At 35.9% G+C, this 27,600-nt stretch overlaps 1 protein-coding gene across 6 annotated transcripts in view; it reads left to right on the top strand.

Annotated features, from left to right (window-relative positions):
- Hdac9 (histone deacetylase 9) overlaps positions 1 to 27,600 on the top strand; it is an 851,473-nt gene that overhangs the window by 643,668 nt on the left and 180,205 nt on the right. For all 6 annotated transcript variants that reach the window (XM_069996136.1, XM_069996137.1, XM_069996140.1 and 3 more), the window contains one exon: positions 11,263 to 11,370. In XM_069996136.1, the coding sequence (XP_069852237.1) occupies positions 11,263 to 11,370 (108 nt within the window). The remainder of the gene's footprint in view (positions 1 to 11,262; positions 11,371 to 27,600) is intronic.

The raw sequence follows: 27,600 nt of genomic DNA, 5'->3' as shown, positions 1-27,600 counted from the left end.
GATTCAGGGAAAATGCCATGTTAATCACATTTAGTTAGTTTATGGATCAAAGGATGATGACTTCTCAATATCCAAGTGTCTCAATTTATGTTGCATTCCACAGTGTAAGGAATACAACCCTGGGATCTGAACTTCAGGGAAATAATTTTTACCGTCAATTTCCAGTCTCTAATCCTCAAGCATCATCAATATGAATCGATGTTCATCGATATAAATTTTTGAGTAATTTATTTAGGATTATGCTATAACTAGCTAAGTAAAACAATCTTAAAATTTGACCCTAACAATGTATAGAGAATTAACCTAATGGTTGATTTTTTGGTAATGGAACAAGTCCAATTAGAATCCTTTGAAACATATCTTATTAATGTTCATGGCCTCTCAGTAGAGTGAAGCCATTCCTCATAGTAAGCTTCCAATGATAAATCACATCAATCTCTTTTACTCTTCTTAGTAGTTCCAGGGGGCTATTTACTAAGGATGTAATTAAGGCTCCTTGTTCCATGGAAAGGGAGATAGAGGCTCAGAGAGGTAATATGTTCAAGAGTAGGTGTTATAGGAGAAATGGTGTGAGTCCCAAGCTCGTAACCACAATGCTATGTGTTCACAGCTACCATAATTTTAAGCATATATGATTGTCAACACTTCCTTCCCAAATGAGAATAGTCCAGGCCATAAGAAAGCAAGATTTCTTCCTTTGCCAAAAACATTCTCTTTTTTTTTATTAAAATTCCTATGAAGTGCTAAATCCATGCATTCAAATATTAATTTAGGTTAAAAAATACTCCTGTATACATAACATTTCAAATCTAACTCAAACACTGAAAAATATCTTCTTTGGATCAAACTATTGAGAGATGTGAAGGATGGAAATCCCATTTCAAACAAAGTCATAGTTAATTATTATTATTATTATTCAATTATTAAGCAATGTTTTAATACACACTCTCTAGTAAATATCAGGATTGGCATATTATGAAGTACCCTTTACCTAGTATGGAAATCTGATTAAATAGAACAGCAGCAAGAAAATACTAAAGTATTTACTTGGCTCTATCTTTAACTCTGTATTGGTAGGATTGTACCAGCAGTTCACTGAACCTGGGAATAAAAATAATAGGGATTCTTAAATTCTTTGACTGACTATGTAACTGTAACCCATAGGAATCTATATATTACTTGGCAAATCTATGAGTCTACCAGTATTTTAAATAAGGATCCTTGGAGTCTCGAGATTCAGTGTTTTTGCCAGAACAAACGTAATTCTCTGCTTCTTCTTATTGCTGGCAAGTAAATAGCAAAGGGATATCTTTTCTGAAGATGAAGAGTGACTGGAAACAGCACAGGCAAGGTCAGTGGAGCTTCCAGAAGGCAGTTGATTATAGTGGGAATTGTTTGTGGTAGAGCATGAATGCACTCAGCATGCCCCTTGTCTCCTTGAGCTGCCACATGAATAGTTCACGCCTTCTTTCCATATGGAATATCAGTCAGAGTATTCATTCATCATATCCCCAGTTTTATTTGGAATCTGAATGTCTTCCCTGTATCTGCTCTGTTTCTTTTTCATCTCACCATGACTAAAGAAGCTAAGGTGTGGGCATTATAATGTGTAAGTGATCCCGAAGGAATGGGCTGTCATTCATGTCTTCCTCCCAGTGTTGAACAAAAGAGAGAAAGCATGTGGCTTTACCCACTCACTGTCATCATAAATTCATCCCAGCTCCCTTTCAAGCATCTCAGGATTTCAGCAGAACATGTAACATGAAGTGAATATATACATCGAAGAAGCTGGCATTCTGTATCATGTGAGAGAAAAGACAACAGCTATCATGACAGGTTGGAGAGATAATTGAAGAAGAATACAGTAAAGAATACAAAAGTCCTTGGCTCTAAATTAAGACGTTCAACCTTACCCTGCATAGGACACAAAAGTGACCAACATCTTGTGGTATGAGGAGCCCTCATGAGATTGTGTGTGGTGGTGGGAGGGGTGGTACCAGGGCTTGAACTCAGGGCCTCATATTGTAGTTTCACTTTTCCATTCATGGCTGGCAATTGAGCCACACCTCCAATCTAGCCTTTTGGCTGGTTAATTGGAGATGGAATCTTGATGAATTTTCTTGCTCACTTGGCTTTGAAACTCAATCCTAAGAGCTCCATCTCTTGAGTAGCTAGGATGGCACCTGGCTTCTTGTGAGATTTCAGTGTTGTAGAACCATTACTGCAGAACTGTTTCTGAATGATTTTATGGTTTCAGGGGGAAGAGTTCTGCCCAGCTGGAGTCAGAGATGCTAGCAAGGCAAAAACTCTGCTAGTTTATTATTCACTTATCTGAGCTGTCAGTTTGTTGATGAAATAGAGCTAATTAAGCCTTCCTCATTACACAGTTATGTGGGTCAGTTGTTAGAATGTAGGTTGTCAAGGTAGTATCATGTAGAAATGGTTTGGTTCCTTTCTAAGAGATAGCTCTGAATATGTCCAGTTTCACAGAAAGCAAATGGGCTGCTTTGCAACCTTGTTGTCTCACCTGACATCACTAAAATTATATCATTTGGCAGGGGGTGGTGGTGATGGTGGTGGGTGGGAGGGTGGGGGAAAAACTAAGTGAGGATGGTGTACATTGTTTTCAAAAGTCCCAGTGATGATGCACAAGGGCAAAGAAACTTGATATATTTTTCTTTCTATTTCTTCTTTTTTTTTTGGTGATACTAGAATTTGAATTCAGTGCCTCAAACTTATAAGGTAGGCATTCTACAGTCTACCACTGAACCATACTTAAGCTCTAAGAATCTTAACTTAAAAATGACTAAATCTCAATTCATATCTCTCCACTGTCATTGTTCAAAAGTCCTTCTCCAACTACAAAGCACAGAGTCTATTTAACAGAACAGGACTGGTCCTGAGAGCTTGTATATCCCACAAATGCTCAGGTGATATCAGTGCTGCCCAGCCATGGACCATGCCATGAGTGACCAGATCTGGTGACAATAAGTTGAACAATTCATTTCTAGCTTGCCTGGGACTCAGTTTTCTTACCTATGAAGTAAGGTACTACCTTAATTGAAAGTTGACTTATTGTTCTTTCTGGGGATCAGATATGGTGTGATTGTATGAAAATATTTGATCCAAGTTTAAAACATTTCTTTAAATAGTTGTATTTTTCTTGAGAGATCAGCCAGCACATGGAGATCCTCTGACAGAGGATCTATTTGACTGTCTTAAGACAGTCACTAGGTAGGAGAGTTTCTGTAAGAAGAGAGCTCTATGACATGAGAAGTCCAGGGTATTATGGGCATTGCAGATGCTCAGAGATCATTTAATGAAGAGCCATTATTGTACCATTGTTGCAGTATGGCACCAAAAGCAGGCAAGTAAGAGCTGGTCATCTGGGCATGGTGTCACTGAAGAGGAGAGACTGCTCTTCACTAAATCATGGGGTATCATATTAGTGGGTTTTTATACTGTATTTGAGATTTTTAGCCAGAGTAAAATTCTGTCAATAAAATTCTAGTTGTAGAATTAACTTATTTTCAATAATTAATTGTGTTAAACCTTATTAACTTTCTATTTTGTGTCAGAGCCTGAAGATGGAATAAGGATTAAAGCCATTCATCACACCTCTGTGCCCTAGTAATTCTAGGTCTTTAAGAGCATCGTGGAGTTTAAAAATATAGAAGAAAATTATTAGGCTAGATAGAGCTGCCATAACAAAGTTCTAAAGACTGAGTGATTTAAACAGAAAATTCTGGCGTCTAGAAAAAAGCTTATGATCAAGAGATTGGCAGGTTTGGTATTTCCTAAGTTCTTTGTCCTTGCTTCAGAGATGATCTGCTTCTGGCGTCTTGGCATTTCTAGTGTGCATTTGCATCCCTGCTATTCTTTCTGTCTTTATAAGGACTTCAGTCCAAATGTACCATCCTCAGGATCTCACTCAATGTCTATAGCCTCTTCAGAGGTCCCATGTGCAAACTCATTCACATGATGGTTTACAGATCTAACATAAGAATTCAGTCTATAACAATATCAATGTCCAGGATTGACTTTGGTTGAAATCGCAGCTCTTATTCAATTGTTTAACTTTGGTCATGTTACTTTACCTTTTAATCATTAAGTTTCTTTTCTTGAGAAACTAACTACTGCTGAATTAATTAGGCTATTTTGAGAGATAACATTGATAATGTTTGTAAAATACATCTTACTGTCCTGTACTTAGAAGGTACCCCAGCCTCAATGACTATATCGTTTTTATTTTTTGTTCTATTTTATTTTATCTTGGTCACACCAGCATTGAACTCAAGACCTTGTCTTGAAGTATTGTTTATCACTGCTCACATACTACTTTTGCTTTAGTTATTTTTCAGATAGGGTCTAACGATTTTGCTCGGGGGGGGGTGGCTGTGCAGTTGGAATTACATATGTGAACCACCCCTTTCAGCTTGTTTGTTAAGATGAATGTCACTAACCTTTTGCTTAGGCTAGCCTTCACTTACCATACTCCCAATAGCTGCCTGGAGCACAGTAGGAATTTTAAGTGTAAGCTATCATCCCAGTTGCATCTTTGTTGATGATGACCAAAGAGGTTTGCTTTCTGCTTTTGGGAAGTACTATTTTTGACTTATTTTTTCCTCTGAGTCTATGAGTAAGTTTTTGTTTCTCCTCTCTCTGACCTTCATAATTCCTGTTTGTCTATAGGACTAGAAACAGACTATCTTTTAGAGCCTTTAGATTTAGCCCTAGGAATGAAAGGTTGAGAATGGAAAATATTGAGCTTCTGTAATATCTTTTTAGTGAGGCAGGGTAACAGTTATATTTCACAAAACAAACATAAGAAATTTGGCTTAGAGTTGCCATTTTATCCAATGTTTAGAGCTTAATGCAGAGTAAGCAAGACTAAACAATTAAAAAATGAAGTGTTTTTGACATGAAAGCAAGTAACAATGACTTCAATGATTAAAAAAAGAAACATTTTCAACATTAGCAAATCAACATGATATATGCAGAAATAGTTGACCCACAGTAGATGATTCTGAAAAAAAATATACTTTACCTGATGCATTGCAAAACTTTAAAAGGTATTTAATTTCTTTTCCAGTTAACTTTTCTGCAGCATGCCTGCAATGGCACAGAATCAGTACTGTGATGAAAACCCTCTGTTTCCTTGTTGAGTCTGGTGTCTGTCAGTAGGTTTCTGGGGGCATCTGATCATTATTTAAGCTTAAACTTAATTATTCAGACATGCCCTGTGACCCTAGGAGCATAGCATAACAGAAAGAGCTTACTAGATTTAGGATTGGGCAAGAAGTTTTACTTCCCAACGTTCAGGATGAAATACTCAAGGTATCCAAGCAAACATCGAACACCACATTAACCATGCATGGTGCATCGAAAACCTGTTTTGTTAATGAACCCAATAAGTATTATATTTAACTCTGGGTATAGCTCTGAAAGAAATCAACAAGCTGCATTTAGATTATACAAGAAAGACTGTGCCTAAATTCCTTTTCTTCTGAGTCATTCCCTTTCCATTTTAAATAGCTTCACATCCACTTTCAGGACAGGTAGCTTAATCTCTATCATGTGTGGCTTTTCAGAGCATTAGCTTTGTTTCCAGTGCCAATGATTGAGCTTTGCTGGATGTGCTTGGAGAAGCCGGCAAAGGCCCACATTCATTCAGGAAACTGCACTTGAACTAGATCCATATGTTGCTTTAAAAAGAAAAAAAATGTAGCTTTCTGATTGGAGGGAGTTTCTAGCTTCCAGAATTATCATAGACAATTTTTGTTCTTTGATGTGTTGCTAAATAGAAAGTAATGTTAGAACCCAAACTCTAGGAACTTTTTTTTCTTGGTTAGCATTTGCTTAGACCTTACCTTATGCTTAAGTGTTTTCTTGTACTATGTGAAGCACTTTTTGTGAATTGTCTAATTTAATGCTAACAGTCACCCTACAGGAGAATGGTAGTATCTTCATTTTTCTTAGGCTTAAATCAGTTCATTAACTTGTTCAAGTGCAAACAGCTTGTCTAGGGAAGTTCTGAGTCTCAAAGACTCTAACCCTAAAAACACAATGAATAAAGTATGGTTACACTAAATGAAGATGACATCTTTGCCAGGGCCACCACCGAGTGGGACAAGGGAGAGAAAATGTTATCCAAAGATTGTTTCCTTGTATCTTTGTGTAAAGTAGAAGGTGGCAGTTTTTCTCCAAATCCTGGCTTTTAGAGGGTGCTCTATGGATAAATTATTCATTTGTGTACTAATTACACCAATGATTGGTAGCCAGTCTCCCAAGCATTCACTCCTGGCTTCATCTTTATTCTCTATTTCATTTTACCAAAATAGGGTTCTTTCTTTCAGATGGAAAGCCAACTTTCTATGAAATTAGTGTTTCTCAAATTTATTAAAGGCTGAAGGACAAGACTAGTTTGAGCTTCTGTTTTATTTCCTATCTGTCATAGAGCCATATTTTTTAAAATGCCACAAAAACAAATTAGTAAAAGTGAGGTACAAAAGATTCAAAATGAAATTTTATTAGGAATGTTTTAGTGAATGCAACAGAGTACACTCTGATCATTTCTGGCAAAGACTGGAATCCCTTGTGAATATCCAACCCTGAAGAGTTCCTGAAGTTACCACCCAGTGTCCTGCTCAGCTGTGATGTCCGCAACACATAGATTTAGTCTATGGACTGGGCATGATTCTCAGGGACAGAGATTACTAAAGAAGTAGTGAGAAACAAGGACATAACTAAGTAAATAAATAAATTCCATTCTGGACAACAGAAGGAATGCATAGACCCTGGAGCCATACTCAGCATAGGTAGTTTTATCGTGGCCTGGGATTTTATTTTAAAGTGAATTCATATAAGAATTTAAGAATGCAGTACTTGTGCTTTCACATGAAATTGTGTGCCTTCATTTTCTTCAGAACAAATTTGATTGTAACCTCATAGCCTTTGAGGCAGTGCCTTTAAGACACCATTCCATTCAACTACAATTCTAATCAGAACTCTAATCAGTCTCTCTAATCAGAGACCTCCATCCCCACTGCCTGGAACTTTTATATTGTGTGACATCTGTGTTATCCAAGTGGCCTTAAGAATCACTGAAAGATCTTCAGCCCAAGGGTACATCTTATTTACATTCCAGTCTCTCTGCTTTGTCCCTGTCCCTAGACTCTGCTCACTCCTAATATGTTTATATTGGTCAACCAATCTCTTCAACATCAAGGAAACTTTTCATACCATATTTCCCACTTAAGTGGTACCTGCTCAAGATCTGAGGAAATATTGGGAAAAAGATTACTTCTAAAGTTTAAGTTATGATTAATGTAAGTTTAATATATAAGTTTAAATTATAAGTCAAGCATCCGGGAAACTTTTTTGTGAGGTCTTGCAAAATCCTGAGTTGGTCTTGGATTTTTATCATTTCTATTCATAATTCCAATTCATAGTGGATAAAGAAACTGTGAAAAATATGACTTAAGAAGTGTTTTACCCATCTCTTAGCTACCCACACTTGTTCAAAAGATAGGAGTAATTTGAAAGGTGGGTGTATATTTTCAATCAACATAATGAATCATGCCTGCTAAGGCAGCAGATGCTCCATGCTCTTTGCTGGTCTGCTAGGTTAATCAAATTCTCATGAATATTTTCAAGCACCTTGTTTTAGTATGTAGAAGCTGCCTGAGCTGTGTATGTGTGTGTGTGTGTGTGATTGTTTTGTTTTGAATAGATATCCATAATTATATAATAGCCCTTGAACTTTTCTTTTACCACAGATGATATGTAATTATCTCTTTTCAAAATCATTAGAGCACAGTCCCTCCCTTTGGTGTGCTAGGAATGATAAGGTGACACTAGAGCAAGATCACTGGAAAACCTACAAAAAATTTTCAGACTCTGTCCCTAACATTGATGAAACCAAAGGCAAAGCAATGCAAAAAGTAAGATGATCACAGCATCCATTTGATTGAGAACACAGAATTATTTGGGTAAATTCAAGAAAAGTATGTTGCTGTTAAAAATTAGTTTTAGCTGTATTGTCAAAAGAAAGAAGAAGAAATATTTCTTTCTTTTTCTTTTTTTTCTGGGTCCAGTTGTGGGGCCTGAACTCTGGGCCTGGGTGCTGTCCCTCAGCTCTTCAGCTCAAGGCTAGCACTCTACCACTTCAGCCACAGTGCCACTTCTGGTTTTTTTCCCCTGCTTATGTGGTACTGAGGAATCGAACCCAGGGCCTCAAGCATGCAAGGCAAGCGCTCTACCACTGAGCCACCTTCCCAGCCCAGAAATATTTCATAATAGTAATAACAAGTTTAGAAAACACTTTTCCTCCTAAACCCTCTCTCTTCCCCCTGTATACCTTGTAATCAACCTCTCCATTCTTTCTATATAAATATTTTTCATTTTTGTCTATATAGTAACACTTTGAGTGACACTGCTATCTCCTCTACTAGGCATTACCAGATGATTTTGTAGCTGCGAAAACACCATAGTGTGTATTTGCACATATCAGTAGAATAGGTCAATTGCTCAATTGGCCTGACATGGTCAACTGGAAGGGTACAAGGCTATGCATACATAACAGGGCATACTGTTTCTTTGCCAGGTGCTGTAGATTCTCTAAGGTCCTTAGGGAAGCAGAGCATGTGGGATAGGGATTTGCTTATTTACTGTGAAACTCCTGTTTTACACTTTCTGCTGTAGCTAGGATGACAGGCATGCACCACCATACCTAGACATTTCTGTTGAAATAAGCTCTCTCAAAACCTTTGCCTGGAATGGTCTTGAACTGTAGTCCTCTCAATCTTCACCTCACAAGTATCTAGGATTATAAGTATGGCTTTTTGTTTTCTTGGGAGGATACTTTTTTTAAATTGATGCTGAATTATTCAAACTTATTCTTGCTTTGAAGTATATTTTGCCTTGAAGTATATATTTCCTTCTGTTCAAATATTTCTGACAATATAATAATGTACAAAACTCAGGTGGATTTAGTGGTCTGCTGAGTGGTGATCTTACTCTCAACCCCTCTCCGTGCACCCCACACTACTCTATTAAATAGACAAATAGGTGTGCATCTCTGGGGTTTGTGGAAGTATCAGACCAGATTCTGATGCTTCAGATCCAAGGCCTTCTCCTTGATGACTATACCGTCTTCATGCTCTAAGATCGCAGGACTCTCATTCTAAAGCACTCTTCCCTGTATCTTACCAAGTTTGTCCAGCACCTAACACAGAGAGATTTATTTGTGTGAGAGACCCCATCTAACTTGTCTGAACCCCAGTTTGGATACATGTTAGGTCTAGAAGCTCCTATATATTTATAAAGTGAGTTAGACTTTGGGGTACTATTTCTAGATTGATACATTTTTATTCTGGCAATAAATCAAAGCCGACACAGCAGGCTGCTAAAAGAAATATTTCAAAGTAGAAAACACATTATTTTTCTAATGCCACTTGGTTAAGACTAGAGGGATTTTAAGGAGGCAAAAAGTTGGGTATTCTTATATTAATTCTAATATACAATTATGCCCTGAGAGCCCATTTTGCAGCATGTATCTGAGCATTTCTGCCCAGAACATGGGCTAGCTTCCTGTCAAGGCATATTGCTGACTTCGATCACAAGATACAGCCTAACTCATCTTCTTTCATAGCATGATAAAGATATAGTTCTTTTGTCTCCCAATTACATTGATCTTTACCCCAGCTAATAACATATTAATCTCTACTAGCTTGAATAGCTCCTAGAATTTCTAGGTGTTCATGACCAACTTATTTAATCCTGACCAAAATTAAATGAAGCAGTTGTCATTTCCACAGATAAGGGAACCATGGCACAGAGATTTTAACCAATCGGTAGTTCAGTAGCACTTAGGTTTGATGATGGAGACACAATCTCACTCCTAACAGAGTGCTGTCTTCAGTGAAGACTGCTGCCTTCACTATGTCCTTTTGTTTAGAGGATTTCAATGATCATTTATTTATATGCTTATGCTTATACATATGTATTTATTTACTTGGATTCTTATTTATTTGTTTATTTATTTAGTGTCTTTGATGCTCCTTAGGGTGGTCAGAACTATATGAGGCAAACAAAAGGCACATAAAACTACTTTAAAAACTGCTTAGTAACTTGTGAATGTTACTGTTATTTATTGTAGTTGTTCCATGCGCTTGGGCCTCTTGAATTTGATTCTTTTTGTTTTTCTTTTTAAATAAAAAGTTTTGTTTCTTCTGGGAATTCCCACCTTTGACCAATTTAGGAAGGCATTATATTCACATACGTTTTCTTCCATTTCCTTATGTTTCAAGTGATTTCCCTGTTCTGAAACTAGCTACACTTTTCATCTGATTCTGAATAGACTGCAACGTAGATGATCTTAAATTATGGTGTCACCAATCATTGCTATTGTAATTGTCACATCCTTTATATATACATTCTCTTATTTTATGCATAAAAAGAGCAAAAGTAAATAGATTTTACAGAAAGGGGATCCAGAATGTTAGGATATGTGTCAGTAATATGTATTTTTCCTGGTGTATTCAAGCTAATAAAACCATCGTGCATTGAAACCATCTGAAAAACTCTTACTAAATATTAGAAAACTTAAGCTTCTCCTTTGAGAAATCAAATTGTGTCTTGCAGTTTACTATTGCTAATGTTTTAAGTGCAAGGACCACACACTCTTTCCATTTCACTGGAGCACCTGAGCTGTGGTTGCTACTTCCTGTTCCCTGCCTGCTACTGCTACCTGCCTAAAAATTGTCTTTGGCTCCCTGTAAACCTTCCGTCAGGAAGGTATTTGAATTTTTCCCCCTCCAGCACTTGCAAATCCGATTTTTATGTAGAACTAAATGCTCTTGGTTTTTACTCCATCTACTACTGGGGCCTGGTTTTTAGTAGTCCTGTAGCTAAGCCAGACCTGGCCTATGTAATGCTGTTTGTAATGAGAAATCTAAACAGGGAATGGCAGTGAGGCATGGCAGGAATGTGTTTCCATTGGAGAAGTCAATGCAGAGAAAAAGTATAAGCAAAGCCACGTCCAGAAGGCCTTTCAGCTGGCCAAGACGGAAGACTAATGTTATTGAACATAGCTATTACCCTGCCAACCTTTCCTCATAGATTTTCTTTCTCCTTTTCCCTTCTCTTTTTCTCTCTCCCTCCCTCCCCTTCCCCCTTTCCTTCCTCTCTCCTTCCTCTCTGCCTTCTCCTTCATTTTCTTCACTGCTGGCTTTCTTCTGATTCTACTGACTGTTTGCTCAGGTGGACAGTGACACCATTTGGAATGAGCTGCACTCGTCCGGTGCTGCACGCATGGCTGTTGGCTGTGTCATCGAGCTGGCTTCCAAAGTGGCCTCAGGAGAGCTGAAGGTGAGGTCTGGGTTGCATTAAGTGTGGGAAATTCAGCAAAAGAGCTGAAACAGAGATGTTGTTGTTGGGGAATTGTGGGGAGTGTGGTGTGCTAATAAAAGGCTGGAGGTGAAGGGAAGAGGGCAGGAAGATGGTCACTACGGTGTGATAATAACTCCTCTGTAGGTAGGTAATAGCTGATCCTGCTCAGAGAGCTTTCCTGCTTCAGAATATCCTGTGCTCAGGGTACACTGGTGCATTTTTTTAAGAGCATAAAAACAGCTAGTAAAGTTATGGTCTAGGTTAAGAACACCCTTGATATATACATGTCTGTCATGCCATCCTGGAATTCTCCTTTGAAGTGATTTAAAAATATGATTACTGGGTAGTATGTATAAGCTCAGAATACCACCCAGAGAGAGGAGGGGGAGAAAGGTAAATACCAGAGGGGAAGGATTGGGAGGAAGGAGGAAATTGTTGATTAGGAGGGTAATGATCCACAGTATGTTTTTCCATGAAAGAACTTAAAAAATGAGCTATGCTTTATTGTTCTTTTTCTTTTTATGGTCTCCTCTTTTCTACATCATATGAAAAGAACAATGTCCAAACCCCAGCATTTCCCAGTCTAAACAATTTATAAAAGCCAGAGACCTGACAGACGTTGACATTTTATTTGGTATTTTAACAGTGCTATTTAAAGGTATGCCATGTGTGTCTTGAATGCAGCTACCCCAATAAACTTTGTTGGTGCTAACATGGCTTTTTAATGCACTAGTTCACACACTTCATAATGCAATCTGGATGGTGATTGATCTGGTATTTTTAGCAACTGTTGAGACTTAAGGGAAATGTATCTGACCAACAACATATTCACTATAAGCCTTGTTAATCTAAGAGAAAATGAATTTAAGGTAATTTTTCTTTATGTCTAATGAGTTTTATTCAATTACACCTCACTTCCATGTGTGACTAAAAATATAGGACGGGGTGCACAGTTTAAAATATATCATTGGTACCAGCAGTCAAAGTCTACAGAAGTAACTTGATGAGGGGCTTTATTAAAAAAAAATAATAATAAGACATCCTGTGGATGACATGATCAGCAATCAGACACTAACTGCTCATCTTAACAAATTTATGGAATCACTAATTAATGTGATACTTAATACTTAACCTTTCCTTTGGTGATAAAAATATTTAAAGATTGAAGGTAATCAGCTTTATGAAGAACTTTAAACTGTCTCTCAAGTAGACATTTGAAAAAAATAGTTGAGGACATTATTTTAAAATAAATTTAAGTGGCACGCAATAGACATACCATAATACTATAATTTTTAAGGTTAGGCTGGCACAACCACTCAGATATCAAAGAGAATTAGTCTGTTAACAGTCACAATTTCTAATTGTGGACATTTAAGAGAAAATGCAGAAATAGTCTCAAAGTAGAAGGCCAACATAATATTATACTCATAAAAATTGTCCTTACTATCCTCATGGTATACAGAGTTGACAAATTTATGTATGCAAAGAATTGCACAATAACTTAATTTTATTTTTGAAAGGTAAACATTTTTAAAAGGCCAGTTACAAACAAAGTGTCAACAAAATGTAGTACGAATGTGCTGACCACCAGCTGAACTAACATGGGCTATTTATATTAAGTACAAGAATTCATACAACTGTTTTTCCCACCCCCACATGCCATTAAGGAATTAGTAGCCATGGTTTGAAAAGAAAGAAAAAGAACAGAATAGAGCCCATCTAACAATCGAGAAACAGTGGCTTGGGTTCTTTCACTTAAATACTGTCATGTGTGGTAAACCATGTGACATCTCTGGGCTTCAGTTCCCTGTTCTGCAAAATCAAGTGGAACTGATCCTGTTGAAATTTGTTCACGGCACTGACACTGAGCTATCTGCAAATGAAAATGGACCAGAGTCTCAAATATGCACACTAAGGCAAGCCTCATGATAGAGACTCCAAACTATGTTCAATTGACTTTGGTGAACATTATCTTTCTGATGGTCCAGATGTAAGGGAAACCCTGAGATAATCAGAACCATGACATGGATAACATGCTTCAAGGACAAGAATGAACGCTTAGTTATTGTTCATTTGGGTTGGCTTATGGGGGCATCCCAGGTTCCCAATGCCCATGCCTACCATAACTGCTGGCAGGAGCTTGATCACTCATGGACTATGGGTTGATTTCATTCTGGCCTAAGTTTTCCAACATAGAGAAGTTTATTTGAGGATAATGGTAAGTAGTCCTGTGATAAGACATGCAAAAAGAGTTGGGCATGGTGATTCAAGTCTATAATTCTAGTTACTTAAGGGATGAAAATTGGGGAATAGAATTTCGAAGTCAACCTAGGCAAAAATAAAGATAGAAAAAAAGAAACACTTCACTTTTTAGCTGCAGTCACAGAGCACTGAACATGGTGTTGATTATCTTTCATTCCCAGCTCCAAGGGGAAGAACGAATAAAAGGCACTGTCCAAGCTGACCCTGTCATGAACTGAAACCCTATATCAAAAATAACCAATATGACAAGTTCTGGTGAAGAAACTCAAGTGGCAGAGTGCCTGTCTAGCAAGCATGGGGTCCTGAGTTCAAACCCTAAGACCATAAAGAAAATACAAAAAAGAAAAACCATCATTTCTTTTTACATTTTTGTGTCTACATTTCATTCTTAGGTGTTCCATCCTATTATTCCCCCAAATCAATACCTTAGTATAATAACATTGGAATAATACAGTAGTATAATGTTTTTCAGACTGTACTCATTTATCTCACAAGAATACAGAGGAATTAAGAGATTTGTTCAATAAGGATGGGCCTGAGTGAAGTAATGAACTGCAGATGAATGATAAATGGAATGAGATCACTGAATTCATATAGCATGGACATCTAGCAAAGTAGAAATGTACACAGAAAGGGAAAATTCTGGAGATTAAATGTGATTACTTTTAACATAGCTTGATGTTGAACTTGATCATGACCTCTCCTCAATCTTGACATGATCTGTCCCTTTTCTACCTTGAAAGACTAATAAGTGGAGAAATTACAAGGATGATCAATCAGGCACAGTGGGGTGGGTTTTGTGTTGACACTTAAATGTTACATGTGCAGTAAAATACAAGCAAAATGAGAAGGCGTAGTAAAGATAAGTAGAAATTTGGGAGTTTTCAAGTTTTCCAGGTTTTTAACAAAATATACACAGACACACAGATATACAGACACACACACACACACACACACACACACACACACACACACACACACACACACACACACACACACACACACACACACACACACACACACACACCAACCCCCCACCCCAGCAATTCCTCAAATCTACCTATGCTCAAATTGGCTATGCTAGTACCGGTACAGTGGAAAACGACTATCCTGACACCATATTGAAAATGCTGAATTTTTTCAAAATATTTTTATTGTTTTTTAGAACAATTTAGAAGGTAGCTGGGCATCAGTAGCTATCCTTGTAATCCTGGCTACTCAGGAAGCTGGGATCTGAAGCATTATGGTTTGAGGCTAGCTCAGGCAAATCCCTGAGACTCCCATCTCCAAAATAACTAGCAAAAAATTAATGTTGGAGGACGACTGAAGTACCAGATAAACAAGCAAGATGGCCAAGTACAATACTTAGAGTTCAAACCTGTATCTGAAAAAAAGTGTGCATGGAATATAAAAATATCTCTGAAAGGTAAACATTTTCAACCTACAAAAACAGTTCAACGCTTATCAACTTTAATTGACAAGTTCAATTTAATGCTACTTTGAAAATAATAGCCTTCCTAAAGTCAAAAAAGCTCTCTGTGTGCATAATTTTGTTAAATAACACTAATAATAATTGTCAAATAACAATTTTATCAAATAACAACATCAACCACACAAATCCCAAACCATCTGTTTTCTGAGTGAAAAACAGATTTCTTTCATGTGTGGGTATTTTAATGTCAAGTTGCTAATACTTTATTGAGTAAGTTAGATCAATCATTTTTTATGCTATCAGACATTACTCTCAAAATGTCTTCTTGAAGTAAATACTATCAATAGGAATATAACTCAAGGACATCAGACAATCTTTTAACATCCTATACACATGTTAATAAATAACAACATCCATAAATCTCTGAATCCTCTTCTCTCAACTACTCCATCAGAAGTTTCTTATTAAGCTTGCACAAATATGTGTATAAGGAAAAAACTGCTCAAATTATCTATTCTAAATATTTTGTATCATTTTATAACATATTATTATATGAGGTAAGAAATTCTTAACTCATAAAGCATTATTATAAAATAAATATCCATGATCTTCTTATCCAAATTATGAAATAAAACTTGGTCTATATAATTAATGTTCTCTCAGTAATCTCTTTTCTATCCTTCTGAAGCAAAAATAATTTTAGAATTTAGCTCTTTTCTTTACTACTTTTAAGCATGTTTTAACCAATAGAAAATGGAATTATATAAAAATGGAATTGGATATGTATTCTTACTCAGCTGTCCTTTGTGTTGACCTTAAAATTATATGTTTATATGATTCTTTGACTTATATTCTCTGTGCTATGAAGTATTTCAATATACCCATCATTTGTTTCTTCATTCATCTGTTGAGTACTTATTTCCAACATTTCGTTCTTTCAAGCATGCTAATGAATAGTCTTAAACATGTTTGTTCTCTACTATGGTATTAGCTAGCTCCTATGCTGGCCACATAATAAATTTTAGAAGCTAGTACCAAAAGGAATTCCAAGGTAACTTTGCCACAGTAGCATCAGCAGAAATGTCAGTTTAAACTCTGAAAATTTTTTCCTCCAGAAGACAATGACGAAACTGGCAAGGTTTGTCTGGATGAATTTCGTCAAACTCTAGATAGTGGCAAAAAGCTTGCTGAACAAGTCAGGAAGCAAGTTTCAGAAAATAAATGGGCTGAATCTCAATAAGAACAATGAGCTCTGTGCTATTTCAAATTGCTCTATTCTTATCTTCTCTCTAGTACCCTGGTAAGCCTTAACAAATAACAGCTGGTTTTCACAGGGAAAACCATTATAACTTGGCATGTTACTGGTTTCTGGAGCTTCTTCAAGGTTTCATTTCCAAAGAATTGTCATTATTTGGTCTGTCTGGTGCTTTTCTGCAGGATTCACTTGCAAAACTCTCTCTATTTGACCTCAAGTAGGGTGAAAGCCTTCCCCCCCCTCCAAGCATTTATTGGAGAAAAGTAAAGGCAATTGATGAAGTTTGCCTGAGGTGGTGGATAACAGTAAACAATAGACAAGTGAACAATAGACAAAGCTTCAGAGAAAAACTGAGACTGAGGCACAAGATGTGTATAAAGAACAGCAAAAAGTCTCACTGAATTGCAAAGAATCTGGAGGGCTATGTGCATATTAGGGCTATGAGGATATCATTAGACTTATTATGATCTCCCAATTTTCATCTTTTATTTTTTATTAATTTGGATCGTTGTCCTCTTTTTAGTCAGATTGGCTCATGGTATACCAATCTTGGAACCACTTCTGGGTGTCATTGATTTTCTTGTGGTTGATTTTACTCCAGAAAGTACAAAGTATATTATTGAAGTCCAATTCATTAATTTCTATCTGTTCAAATTAATTAATTTAATCTGTTTTTCTAGGAACATGAGGTTAATCATTAAGGTATTTATTGAGCTATCTATGAGGATTTTTTTAAATAGGCACTCATAGCTACGAGCGTTATTCTTTTCTTTTAACATTTTTATTATTTTTACGCTGCCATTCACCAAAGCCATTTATGAATATGGTGCATCTTGATCAATGTCATCCCTTTCAACATTCTTCCCCCGCCCTCCCCACTGACCTTACTTTTCTCAATTTTAGGTTATATGTTGATTTTTTTCCATGTGACAATGTAGTTTAATGCATCTTGATCAGTTCAACATCCCCACCCCCTTCAACCCACCCCTTCCCTTACATTTCTCAAATCTGTGGTATATAAAATGAATTCTTTCCTGCACTCTTCTCCCCTTCCTCCCTTGATTCTTCTATCCCTCTCTCCTTGGCCCGACCCTCTTCTCTTGCAAGAACCCTATGCAAGCTTTATTCTTAACAGTTCTATTGCTATATCACAGCTGTTCTAGTAGGATATTTCTCAATTTTTCTTTAGATTCTAGAAACATTTGTTTATCTCAATGACCAAGTTGTCATTTAACAAATCCTTATTCAGTCTTCCTTTGTTTGAAAATATTCTGTTTTCTTTTATTGCTGTTTTCTAGTTTCATTCCATTGTGGTCAAATAGGAAACAGTGAGTCATTTCAATTTTCTTATGTTTACTGAGACTTTCTGTATGTCTCAGAATTTTATCTATTTTGGTCAATGTCCCACAGATGGCAGAGAAAACTGTGTCTTGTGCAACTGTTGGATGGAATCTTCTGTAGTTATATGTGAAATCCAAGTGGTCTATAATGTCATATAATTCTAAAGGTTTTGCTGATTTTTTTTGAAATCTGGATGAATTAATTTCTGGTGAGAGTAGAGTATTAAAGTTGTTTGGAGTTATCCATGGAGATTTTTGCCATTGTAATCTTTATTTCTCATCCATCTATCTTTCTATCTGTCTATCTATCATCTATCTATCTATCCATCTAATTTATGTTTTGTGCCTGTCTTGAGGCTTGAAATTAGAGCTTGGGTGCTATTCCTGAGCTTTTTTGCTCAAGGTAAACATTCTTCCACTTGAATCACAGTTCCTCTTCCCGCTTAAGCCTTACCATCTGTGTTTTTAAGTCTGGTAGTTGCTGTTTTGTTGCATTTGCTACATGCATATTGAAATATTATAGACTTTTAATGAATTTTTACTTTTCTTAATTTGAAATTATCTTGTTTGTCTCTATTGATTAATTTTGGGTTGAAGTCTCCTTTGTCAGATGTGAGTATAGCCACATCCTGTTTGCTTTTAGCATTCATTTACTTGGTATACTGATCCTTACCCTTCTACAATATATGCAATTGTCTGTACGATGCCTTTCTAGGAGGAAATAAGTGGTCAAGTCTTGCTTTTTAATCCAACTTGCTATTTTATGTCTTTTGATTGGAGGACCGGGAGTCTAGACATTATTGTTAAAAATGTATGGAGCATCTGAGTTCCAGTGGTTTACCTCTATAATCCTAGCTAGTCAGGAGGCTAAGATCTGAGGTCCTCAGTTTGAAGCCAACCTGGGCAGGGAAATTTATGAGTCTTTGATCTCCAATTAACCATGGGAAAACCTGGAAGTGTAGTTGTGACTTAAGTGGTAGAGCACTAGCCTTGAGAGAAAAAGCTAAGAGATAGTGCCAAGGCCCTTAGTTCAGCTACCAGTACAAGTACCAAACAAAGTAATAGTTGCTTGTTAAAGAACTGACTGATCTACAGAGGTGATAGCAGGAGGTGGAGATAATGTAGAGTGATAATAAATACCAGTTAACAGATGCATAAACATCACATGAGTTAACAGATGCATAAATATCACATGAAGATAAACAAATACAATACACACAATATGCATATATGCTTATATATGTGTATATAAATAGAGTTAAAAACTAATAATCTATTCTACCAGCTTAAAGATAGTATTAAGGATAATACCACAGTGAGTACTGATTATAGTAACAGAAGCTGCTTCATCATTTCAAATGTATTTTACCAGCAACTTGTCCTTTTAAAAAAGGTTTTTATTGTTGTCTACTTTAAATGGGGCACTGTAGGGATGGCATATTTATATTTATTCCAGGTTGACCAAGTTCTCAATCTGAGGCCACTGGATGTTACTCTTCAAAAAAATCTCTTCAATGAATTCATTAAAACATAGTCAAATAAGGCGACAGCGCTCCAGTTCATATAACGAAAGACAAGAGATCACTGGTATGATTGATGGAAGACTCTTTAAAAGGAATTTGAGTATTCTGTTATTCTGCTCTATTCCCTTCCTGTGCTTTCCTCCCACGTAAGCCAAATGTGCAAATGATGAGAACAGAGTGCAAGGAAATCATTCATTCCTACAAATGCAGGAGTGCCTTTTCAGCCTTGATGTTGATTACACTGAGCTACAGAAATGTGTAGGATCATTCCAAAGTGCTCCCAAGGTGGGGCATGAAGGAATAGTTCACTAGAGCTCCTGACTTTCAGGAGTTTCGAAGCTTATGTAAAGACAGAACAGGCTTGAATTGTGCTGAGGAGTGCTAAGGACTGCTAACTGAACGTCCACATGGAAAAAAGTCCAGCAGGAAGAGGTGAGCAACTGTATAGACAGTGGCACTGGCAAGGATATGTTACCCTATGTGCATCAGAGAAAAAGCAGATCAGATTCTGAGTTTCACCAAAGAGTGCATGGTCCAAAACCTACACTAGAAAACTCAGACTCTAAGCCACTGATTGAACCTGCAAATGTTCCATTGAGCAGGGGGACAGCATCTGGATGTTCCTGCAGTAGAGGGCACTTGAGGAACCCAGAGAGATCTCCAGATAAAACCATGGATCTATGGTCCTGATTCAGTTTCTTCTTCTCAGTCTTGAGACATAGAGAATAATAAAAGCTAGGCATGCTAGAAGTGGAACAAGAAAGGAAGAGTAGGACTGACTAAATATTTCCTGCAAATAGACACGTTTGCTCACTGCTGGTTCCTGATTCTGTGGATCAATTTCAAACTAGATACGACACCCAAGTTTTAAATTAGATTCAAATGGAGTCTAACTATCTAAAGATGAGACTGTTTCTAAGTTCAACATGGTCTGAAAAGGTGTGAATTTTACCAGGTAGCCTAAAGAAGTATCTGTAATAGGAGAAAAATAATGATGTTTGCTTTTTTGTAGCATTCCTAAATCGTCCCACTCAACATACCTATGTATTAATTTATTACTACTATCACAAATCACCCCAAATTTAGTGGTTTAAAAAAAGCCAGCCTCATTACAGATTGAACCTCCAAAACATGCAAGATCTAAAATTCTCCCAAATCTGAAGATCAAAACTGCCGAGGTCTTACTGAACTAAAAACCAAGGGGCAGTACGAGAAGCTTCAGAGTGGCGGCTGGCTCCCTGCTTTATTCCAGTGTTGCCAGAATTTATTTCCACGTTGCTAAACATCTGAAATCTCTGTTTTTCTTGCTACCTGTTACCTAGGTGATGTTCTTCTTCCTAGACTGCTTACATCATTGCCTGAACATAATTGTTACACCTTCACCACAACTAGAGGGTACTATGTCATCATTTTCTGATTTTTTCTTCTGTATTTCTGCCTTTTAAGAATATGTGTCAGTATGAGGTTTGCTTTATTATGTTGAGATACGTTCTTTCTATGCTTGGTTTGTTGAGTTTCTATCATGAAAGAACATTGAATTTTGTTAAAAGGTTTTGTGGTATTTGCTGGGATGATCATATAACTTTTATTCTTTGTTCTTTTAATATGGCATATCGTATTCATTCATAGGGATATATGTAATTATTGAACCATCATTCCATCCCAAGAATAAATACCACCTGATTATGGTGTATGAAAATGTCTTATTAAATTTTGTTGGATAGTATTTTGCATCTATCATCATAGTGGCTTATAATAACCTTGACTTGTAGTATTCTTCTTTGACTTTGAAATCAGGGTGAAGTGAGCCTTGTGCAAGGAGTTTAGAAGTGTTCCCTTCATTTCAATTTTTAGGAGAATCTGAAAAAAAACCAGCATCAGTTCTTTAATCGTTGGATGGAATTCAGCAGTGTACTTGATAGCCCGAGGCTTTCCTTTGTTGGAAGATTTTTTATTACTGATTTATTTCTTATTTCTATTATTATCTTCATAAAGGTTCTATGCTTTTAGAAATTTACCCCTTTCTTCTAGATTATCTAATTAGTGGGACACAAATATTCTAGTAGTCTTTTATAACTCTTTGTATTTCTGTACTATCATTTACTAATCTTCTTTCATTTATAGTAATATTTATTTGAGCCCATCCCTTTTTTCTTTTATCTTATTTCAGTTTATATAGCTTAAGTTTTTTTTTTTTTTTTATCAAATGTGTTTTCTTATGAAAGGCCAAGTTTTCTCTCTGTTGATTTTTTTTTTGGTTTTCTAGTTGATATTTTATTTCTATCCTAGTCTTCATTTTTATTTATTCATATTTAACTTTGTCTTTGCCCTTAAGGTGCAACATTAGGTTGCTTGAAGTCTTCTTTTTTGTTTCTATAGGTCTTTATCATTATAAACTTCATGCTGGAACCACTTTGCTGCATCCATAAGTTTGGAATGTTATGTTTTACTTTTTATGTCTCTCAAGATATATTTTTATTATTTTCAATTACTTTTCTGACCCATTTGTGGCTCCAGAATATGTTATTTAATTTCTACATATTTGTGAATTTTCTTATTTTTCTTCTATTACTGGATTCTAGTTCCACTGTGGCCACAAAAGATACTTCATATGATTTCAACATTCAGGCTCATTCCTATATATCAGGAGACTGAGATCTAAGGATCGTGGTTTGAAGCTGACCCAGGCAGGAAAGTCCAGAAAAATCGTTATCTCCAATATAAACTTTTCAAAATGCTGGAAGTGGAGCTATGGCTCCACTGGAAGAAAGCTAGTCTTGAGGAAAAAAAAAAAACAAACTCAGGTTAAGTGGTTAGGCCCTGAATTCAAGCCCCAGGATTGGCTCCAAAAAAAAAAAATCTCAAATTTGTTAAGATTAGTTTTATAGCCCAACATATGATTCAGTATAGAGAATGTTCTGTATGTTCCTGAGAATAACATATATTCTACTTCTGTGAAGTAGTAGGTTTTGCTTATGACTTTTAATTCTATTGTATCAGTAGTATTATTCAGTTCCTCTGTTTCCTCACTTACTCTTCTATAAGGCTGCTTTATGCTTTAAGATTGAATATAGGACAAGCATGTTTGCTGTTGCCCCTTCTTTCCAACATAGTACCAGAAGTCATAGCCAGAGCAAATAGACCAAATCATAATAAAGTTTGAAATAAGGAATACTAACCAAGAGTATATTGCTGCATAAAACCAGGTATATAGGGCTGGGCAGGTGGCTCAGTGGTAGAGTGCTTGCCTTGCACCACATAAATAGAAAAAGTCAGAAGTAGCACCGTGGCTTAAGTTGCAGGGTGCTAGCCTTGAGCTGAAGAGCTGAGGGACAGTGTCCAGGCCCAGAGTTCAGGCGCCACAACCAACCAACACACACACAAACACACACACACACACACACACCAGGTATATAGACCAGTGGGACCAAATATAGAGCAAAGAAATGAGCCCATCCATACACAACCTGCTTATTTTTGGTTGGGAAAATGGGAAACATAAATAGGATACGAACACTTTCTTCAGTAAATGGCATGGAACAACTGGATGTCTGGATACAAAAGATCTTTATATCACTTATAAAAATCAGTTCAATATTGACTGAAGACCTAAACATAAGACTGAAGCCAAAGAATTCTTTGTAAAGAAAAATCTCCTTGATGTGAGTCTTGGCAATGATATTTTGGTATTATGCCCAAATTGCAAGCAACAAAGCAAAAATTGACATTTGAGAATGTACCAATCCAAAAACTCTCTATACTGCCAAATGACACAATTAACTAAATGATAGGAGAATCTATGACATTGAAGAAACTATTTGCAAGTTGTACTGCTGATAAAAGGTCAATTTCTAAATTATAAAAGATAAAACAATAGTCTGATTTAAATGGGCAAAGAGCCTGAATAAACCTTTTAAATATTTCTCAAAATTAGGCATATAAACGGTTAGTAGCTACATGAAAATGTACTCAACATTACTAATCATCAGAGAAATGCAGCTCAAGAAACTACAATTAAAACTGAGAAGTCAGCTCATACTTGTTAGGATAGCTTTCTTTTAATAAGAAGATGAACATAGGAGAGGATACAAGCAATAGGGTAGTATATGCTATTGGTAGAAATGTGAACTAATGTAGCTATTATAAAAAATAGTCTGGATATCCCTTAAAAATTAAAAAAATATAACTAATGTGTAATCTAGCAATCTCATTTCTGGGTATTGAAACAAAGAAATTGACATAAGAACCTCAGAATCATTTGCTCTTTTATATTCACTGATGCATTATTTCAAATAACCAAAATATGAAAACAATCTAAATGATCATATATGGATTAATGAATAAAGAATATCTTCTAATATACATGAAAAATGATACTCAGCATTAAAAAATACAATAAATGAAGAAGAGAATGGTGTGCAAATGCAGTCATAATACTGCAAAGTACATGAATGAAAATAGCACTAAGTAACATGAGGCAACAGGTGGGGTTGAATAGATGGGGAAAAGAATGAAACAAGTCGTTTAAATAAGGATACAGGTGGACCCGTTGCAACAATGAGAAGTACAAGTTGTCATGTCGAAAACGAACTTTACAACTTTGGTGGGGGGAGGATTGGGTGGGGGACCGGGAGGAGGCTGGGAAGGGATGGGAAGGGGAAACAAAGGAGGAAGCTACAATGCTTGATAAGAAATGTACTCATTATCATGCCCATCTAATTGTAACCCCTCTGTACAGTATTTTCACAATAAAAAATAAATAAAAATTTAAAAAAGAGATATATTGCATTCGTAAACTGCTCTGATAAAAAAAAAGAGGGATATTGATCATGGCTGAATTGCAATTCTTTTGTACAACTAATAAAAATACATTTAATTGAAAATATAACAAAGTCTTATCAGATATGACAACAAGAATGGACCAGGGGAAACGTGTTTTAAATAATCCAGATACAGATAGCTAAAGACTGTATGATCTTGCTAGCAGGAATATAAAATAACCAAGTTCACAAAAGCGAATACTAAAATTGTTATTTCCAGAATCCTCAAGGAGATGGGAAATGGAGAGATGATAGGAAAAAAAATTTAGAAAAGCAAATGTGATTTTATTGAGCTCTTTTGGACAACGTGAAATAATCTTCCCATCTCCTAATCTTTCATCTTTATCACACCTGAAAAACTTTCTTCTACCATTTAAAAAATTTATTTATTGATTCTGTGAATTAAGATATGGGAATCTCTAAAAAAATAATAAATTTTGCCACAACCAGTTATCCAAAATTCAAAGTGGATTCTTTCTTTAATTTCCTTACAGTGTATGAATGAGAGCACTTTACTAATGTGTTGAGGTTCTTTGTTGGGTTTTTTTCTGAAGTAATATTTCTCTAAAAGTATAGTGTGCACTGAGTGAAAGTATAGTCGACCAGTAATATGATATTTTTTGACAGTATCTATATCTGGCTACAAGTTATAAAATATTTAAATATCCATAGAAAGTTTCCCCATTCCCTCAGATAGACATGATTTGATTTTTTTCAGCATAATCTATTCTTTCCTGTCTTGGAACCTCATATGTGTGACAATTACTATATATCACCTTCTGTGTATTTTCTTTTACTTACCATATTTCACTTATATTTTTCTGTACTGTAGCAATACCTCTGAGCTTTGCGTGTATTAATCATTTGTTAACATTTATTGCTGAGTAGTATTGTACTGTATGAATATTACCTAGTTTATTGTTTCATTTCTGTTTGATGCAGGTAGAAATAAAGTGACTATGCAGATCATCTTCTATTTGTGAACATGTATTACTGTTTTCTATGAAGAAATCCTAAGAATGAAAAAAAATATATGTCAGTAGTTAGAGTATGTGTGCTTTATTGGAAACTAGCAAACTGTTTGCCAAAGTAATTAATTGCTATTCTGTTCATACAATGTAGAGTGATGTCACCTTTTTGTTTCCTAATAGTAGTAATTTGCATCTACTGTCTTTTTATCTTATAAGTCTGATTGGAAGTCTATTTGTTTTTTTTTTTATTGTGTGAATACCGTACAGAGGAGTTACAATTACATGGGCAAGATAACGAGTACATTTCTTTCTTTCTTTTTCTATTTTTTATTGTGAAAATATCGTACAGAGGGGTTACAATTACATGGGTAAGATAGTGAGTACATTTCTTATCAAGCATTGTTGCCTTCTCTTTGTTTCCCCTTCCCATCCTTTCCCATACTCCCTCCCTCCCCCACCCGATCCTCCCCCCACTCCCCACCAAAGTTGTAAAGTTCATTTTTCGACATGACATAACGACTTGTACATTTCATTGTTGCAATGGGTCCACCTGTATCCCTAGTTAAACGATTTGTTTTTTCCCTTCCCCTCCACAAATTATACCAACATCAAATACAGTGAAAGCAGGGGTTATACTGTGGGGGGAGGGACATACAAAGCAACAAAGAAATCATCTTATAAATATGTTAGAAACCATTGCATGAAAGGAAAAAAAAAAAACAAAAAAATTGAATACTTATCTTGGGGTTGATTCCCCTAACATCAACTTATCTGACATTTTCTGCTTGACTCAGACATATACTATTTATTGCAAATAAGAGAAACCATGGGACCTTTGTTTCTTTGGGTCTGGCTGACTTCACTTAATATAATTTTTCTCAAAACAACAACTACAACAATAGAAAAACATGTCTTCAGTTTGTGAAGACTTTCCTCTTCATTGATTTTAATTTTTATGTTTTCTATTTCACTAATTTGATCTTTATTATTTCCTTTTTGTTTGTGTTGAGTTTTATTTGTTCTTCTCCTACTTTGTATTATTATTTGTTTATTCATTGGTATTTGCCATTTGACCCATTTCTCTGTCCTTCTTTTGCTTTAGTTCATTTTCAGCTACAGTCTTAGACTTTTGTCCAGTCTGGTATGGATTCATGATTTTAGCTCTTCCTCTTTTAGGATTATAGTTGTGTGCCATCTATCCTATCTTGTTATTTGAGTAATCTTGCTAACCCTTCCCCTCACCTCACAACAATGTTCCTCTCACATCCACCTCCTGCATAACTGTGATTACAAGCCTAGCAACCAGCCCTGTTTCTAGTTTTAAAATGAGAGTTGAAGCCAAAGATTTTAGACTTTTCTTCTTTTCCATAGAGCTATTTTAGTACTATAAATTTCTTCCCATAATACTGCATTTGGTCTAGTGATTTTTAATTTTCATTATGATTACAATACTTTATAATTTCCCATTTCACATCTTCTCGACACAAGGATTAGTTAGAAGTTTGCTCACTAGTATGTGACTAGTTGGATTTCTTTTCTAGACAACTTTCTGTACTTGATGTACAATTTAATACACCCAGTATAAATACAAAAATATTCTGTACAGCTATTTTTCACATTTAATGAGACATTGATAGTGTAATTCTCTTGGTATCCTCATACCCTATTTTATTTTATCATCTATGTTCCTTTTAAACACATTATAGATCTTCATATTAAATTATTAGTAACTATTATTAAATATCTGAAAAAATTTAAAGTTTAATGTACCTGTGTATTTATGTCTATAATGGATGTGTGCGAGAATATGAAGAATGTATTCATAAACATATAAAATAAAATAATTCATTAAATTAGCCCATATACTTGATCTTTCTGCTGCTTGCTGTGATCCATTTGGGCAGTTCTAACCTTCCATCTGGTATCATTTCCTTTCAATCTGGAGAATTTCCTTCCACATTCCTAGCTTTGCAGTTCTATTGGAACAAATTCTCCCATCTTCTGCTTATAAGAAAATAGTTTTCTTTGAATAATATCACTTGGTTTATTATTTTATTATGTTAACCACTATTTCACAGTTTTTATTTTTACAATGTTCTCTTCTTTCTCTTCCTTTTTCTTTCTTTTGGTAGTAAGAAATCAATTGTGAATCTTATCAATGATCTCTTTAATGATTCAATCATTTTTTTTCCTCTAGGTGCAGGTCCTAGGCTTTGATATCAGGGCCCTAGACATTGTCCATGAGTATTTTTGTCCAAGGCTGACACTCAACCACTTGAGTCACACCTCTGTTTCTGTTTTGTTTAGTTGGTAGTGGTGTTTTGTTTTAATTTTGCTGGGTTAATTGGAATAAGGGTCTCACAAACTTCTCCTGACCTGCTGGCTTCCAATTCCAATCCTCAGATCTAGCTAGAATTACAGGTAAGAGCCACCAGTGCCCAGGATATCTGGCTGATTTTGATTTTTCAAAAAGGGAGATTTTTTAGCTAATATTTCTTCAAACACCTTTTTTACTCCACTTGATATGTCCTCGGTTTGCTTATTTGATCATTTCACATGCAGTGCTTTGAGGTTCTGCTCACTTTTTTCATTCTTCTTTTCTTGTA

The sequence above is a fragment of the Dipodomys merriami genome, unplaced genomic scaffold, assembly GCF_024711535.1.
Source record: "Dipodomys merriami isolate MVZ:Mamm:240054 unplaced genomic scaffold, mDipMer1.0.p SCAF_5, whole genome shotgun sequence".
Classification (NCBI taxonomy): Eukaryota; Metazoa; Chordata; class Mammalia; order Rodentia; family Heteromyidae; genus Dipodomys; species Dipodomys merriami.
The sequence above is the reverse complement of the archived record's forward strand: the minus strand, read 5'-3'. Positions and strand labels throughout refer to the sequence as shown.